At 59.2% G+C, this 3408-nt stretch overlaps 1 protein-coding gene across 2 annotated transcripts in view; it reads left to right on the top strand.

Moving 5' to 3' along the window:
* The first annotated feature begins 6 nt into the window (after positions 1-6).
* The window catches only part of FN3K (fructosamine 3 kinase), a 16941-nt gene continuing 13539 nt past the window's right edge, over positions 7-3408 (top strand). For both annotated transcript variants that reach the window (XM_017879160.1, XM_017879159.1), the window contains exons 1-2: positions 7-182; positions 2593-2744. In XM_017879160.1, the coding sequence (XP_017734649.1) occupies positions 42-182; positions 2593-2744 (293 nt within the window). In that variant the 5' untranslated portion in view covers positions 7-41. The remainder of the gene's footprint in view (positions 183-2592; positions 2745-3408) is intronic.

The raw sequence follows: 3408 nt of genomic DNA, 5'->3' as shown, positions 1-3408 counted from the left end.
CTCCGAGCGAGCCGAGCCCCGCGCCCCGCGCCCCGCGCCCCATGGAGCAGCTGCTGCGCGCCGAGCTGCGCACCGCGACCCTGCGGGCCTTCGGCAGCCCCGGCGCCGGCTGCATCTGCGAGGGCCGAGCCTACGACACGGACGCAGGCCCCGTGTTCGTCAAAGTCAACCGCAGGACGCAGGTGCTGGCCCGTGCGCGGGCGGGGGCTCTGCGGAGCCTGGGGGGGCGGAGAGGTCGGGGACAGGCGCATTTCCTGGGGCTGGGCCTGGGGAGGGGGCGGCCAGCTTTGGCCCTTGGGAGGTGGCACCTGCTGGGTGGGCCCGGATCAAGCGTTCTGTGAGGGTCTGTGTCTGCACGATCCGTGACCTTCCTTTGGCCTCGGTGCGCAGGCTTTTGGGGGTGGTTTTAACTTTTCTATCCAGCAAGCGTCAGGGGAGGTGAGGCTTGCGGTCCCTGGCTCCACTTTGGGCCGCCCCTCTCAGCATACCGTCCTCCTGGCAGTGGGGAAGAAGCAGAGACATGGCTGGGCCCCTGCCAGGGACCCCATGGGCCGGGCCAGCGTTCTCCTTCCCACAGGCCTTGCCTGTGTTTAGACCTGATTTCTATCTCCTGCTGAAAATAGTTCTGTTTAAGAATGTATGGAAGGCCAAGCGCGGTGGTTCACACCTGTAATCCCATCACTTTGGGAGGCCGAGGTGAGCGGATCACCTGAGGTCAGGAGTTCGAGACCATCCTGGCCAACATGGTGAAACCCCCCCCCCCATCTCTACTAAAAAATGCAATAATTATCCGGGCGTGGTGGCACGGGCCTGTAATCCCAGCTACTGGGGAGGCTGAGGCAGGAGAATCGCTTGAACCCAGGAGACAGAGGTTGCAGTAAGCCAAGATTGAGATCATGCCATTGCACTCCAGCCTGGGTGACAGAGCGAGACTCCATCTCAAAAAAAAAAAAAAAAAAGTATGGAAAATGTTATCGGAGAAAGTGGAGAAGGTTAGGCCTGGAGAGCCGAAAGGTGGGGAAAGGCAGGCCTGGGTGCCCTCCCGGCCTGAGTGGGCTCAGGAGGCCCTGTACACTCTGGTAGGGGGACTGGCTGAGGGGCAGCAGGGGTCCTGGTGGGCAGTGCTGGCAGGAGGAACCCCAGAGCCATGCAGCCTGGGTGTGTGATCGGATCCTCCTGCACCGCTGGCTCTGCCGGCTCAGAACCCAAAACCCTCAAAGTGGGGAGTCCCACTCACAGGGAAGCAGTTTTCGGTTCAGGCTTCCCACGGGCCCTGGGAAACTTCCTCAGCTGGTCCTGAAAGCTCTGCCAGGTGAGACCCCTCCTTCCCTCCCACCCCCGTGAAGGGCCTGCCCACGGCAGCTGCTCAGTCCTTGCACGAGAGCAGGTGATGCTGCAGCCCCTGGGGCAGGCCCAGGAGTTCGGCATGGTGCTTGTGAGCTCACCCTGGGAGCAGGGCTGGGGTGTGCCGGCCGCCCTCCCACCTGGGGACGCTCACACCCACCCTCGGTGCAGGCTGGCCAGGGCTGCCAGGCTGGGGAGGCTATCCCTGAGCTTTCCCTGGGGTACTTTGAAGGAAAGGGCGTTCTGTTCCTGTGCACCAGTAGATACTTTGGTCTCATTCATGAGGTTTGATTTTTTTAAACATGCAATTCTACACTTTGGGAGGCCGAGGCAGGTGAATCGCTTGAGGCCAGGAGTTCGAGACCAGCCTGGCCATCATGGTGAAACTCCATCTCTAGTAAAAATACAAAAAAAACCAGCGGGGTGGGGTGGTCCACACCTGTAATCCCAGCTACTCGGGGAGCTGAGGCAGGAGAATCGTTGGAACCCAGGAGGCGGAGGCTGCCGTGAGCCAAGATCACGCCACTGCCCTCCAGCCCGGGTGACAGAGTGAGACCCTGTCTCAAGACAGACAAACATGCAATTCTATAGGCCGAGGTACTCACAGACCATGTTCATCAATGCATGTTTTCAACCAATGTGTAGTGTATGTGAAGTGAGAGTTCACCTGACTTACGGTAGGAATGTTTGTGGGAATATTTCAGAAACAGGAAGGCCCAGGTCCCGTGGGAGGCGGGGGCCGGCCAGGTGTGTGGCACCTTTGAGCTTCCCAGCCCCTGCCTTGGACCTGAAGCCCCGCCTGATGGGCCCGGCCCTCTTCTTCCCTGCCCGAAGTGTGTGCCCAAGTCAGCTCCACCGATGTATGTGCTGTGGCTGCCCCACCCTAAGTAAGGCAGCAAGGAAGGTGGGTAACCCGGGGGTCCAGCTCCGGACCTTGGTTCACTCACACCTCCCCACGCCTTCAGTGCTCCCTGGTGCCCACACGTGGCCTGTGCATCCTCCTGTCACAGCAGCCTGCAGACCCCACACCCCTCATGCCCCAGGCTCAGCCTCAGCTTGCAGCCTCTCTCTCCGACAGGGGCCCCTCTGCACCCTGCCCTCTGCAGTGGACAGCAGCTCCCAGCCAGCTGTCAGTGACTGAAGGTCCTTGTGATTCCCACGTGTTTACTTCCATCAAGGGCCCGGTGGGCAGAGGCCCTGGCTGAGTCAACAAGGCTGACAAGGCTCATGGCTGTGTTCTGGATGCAGGCCCGGCAGATGTTTGAGGGGGAGGTGGCCAGCCTGGAGGCCCTCCGGAGCACGGGCCTGGTGCGGGTGCCGAGGCCCATGAAGGTCATCGACCTGCCGGGAGGTGGGGCTGCCTTTGTGATGGAGCATTTGAAGATGAGGAGCTTGAGCAGGTGAGTGTGTGTGAGACCCATCTGCACACAACGTGTACAGGCAGAGAGAGACTCCAGGAGAGGCAGAGAGAGACTCCGGGACAGGCAGAGAGATTCCGAGACAGGCAGAGAGACTCCGAGACAGGCAGAGAGACTCAGAGACAGGCAGAGAGACTCCAGGACAGGCAGAGACAGACTTCGAGACAGAGAGAGAGAGACTCAGAGACAGGCAGAGACTCAGAGACAGGCAGAGAGAGACTCCGAGACAGAGAAAGAGAGACTCAGAGACAGACTCCAAGACAGAGAGAGAGAGACACTCAGAGACAGGCAGAGACTCAGAGACAGGCACAGAGAGACTCTGAGACAGGCAGAGAGAGACTCCAGGACAGGCAGAGACAGACTCCGAGAGAGAGAGAGAGAGACTCAGAGACAGGCAGAGAGAGACTCTGAGACAGGCAGAGAGAGACAGAGAAAGGGATAGAGAGGGGGAGGGAGACAGAAACAAGGAGAAGCCTGTGGCTGAGCTGTCCTCACAACTGCCTGGTTATCAGAGGCAGGGCCAAGAGTTCCACCCTGCCATTCTTAATGGAGATAAAAAGTTACTGCTTTCTGGTATATGACTGGTTTTCCTAGATTAGTTTGGCTGTAATGAGGCTGCATAAAATAAGTATATATATATATATAT

Source organism: Rhinopithecus bieti, unplaced genomic scaffold, assembly GCF_001698545.2.
Source record: "Rhinopithecus bieti isolate Rb0 unplaced genomic scaffold, ASM169854v2 scaffold_9899, whole genome shotgun sequence".
Taxonomy (NCBI): domain Eukaryota; kingdom Metazoa; phylum Chordata; class Mammalia; order Primates; family Cercopithecidae; genus Rhinopithecus; species Rhinopithecus bieti.
This window is presented reverse-complemented; position numbering and strand designations above follow the sequence as displayed.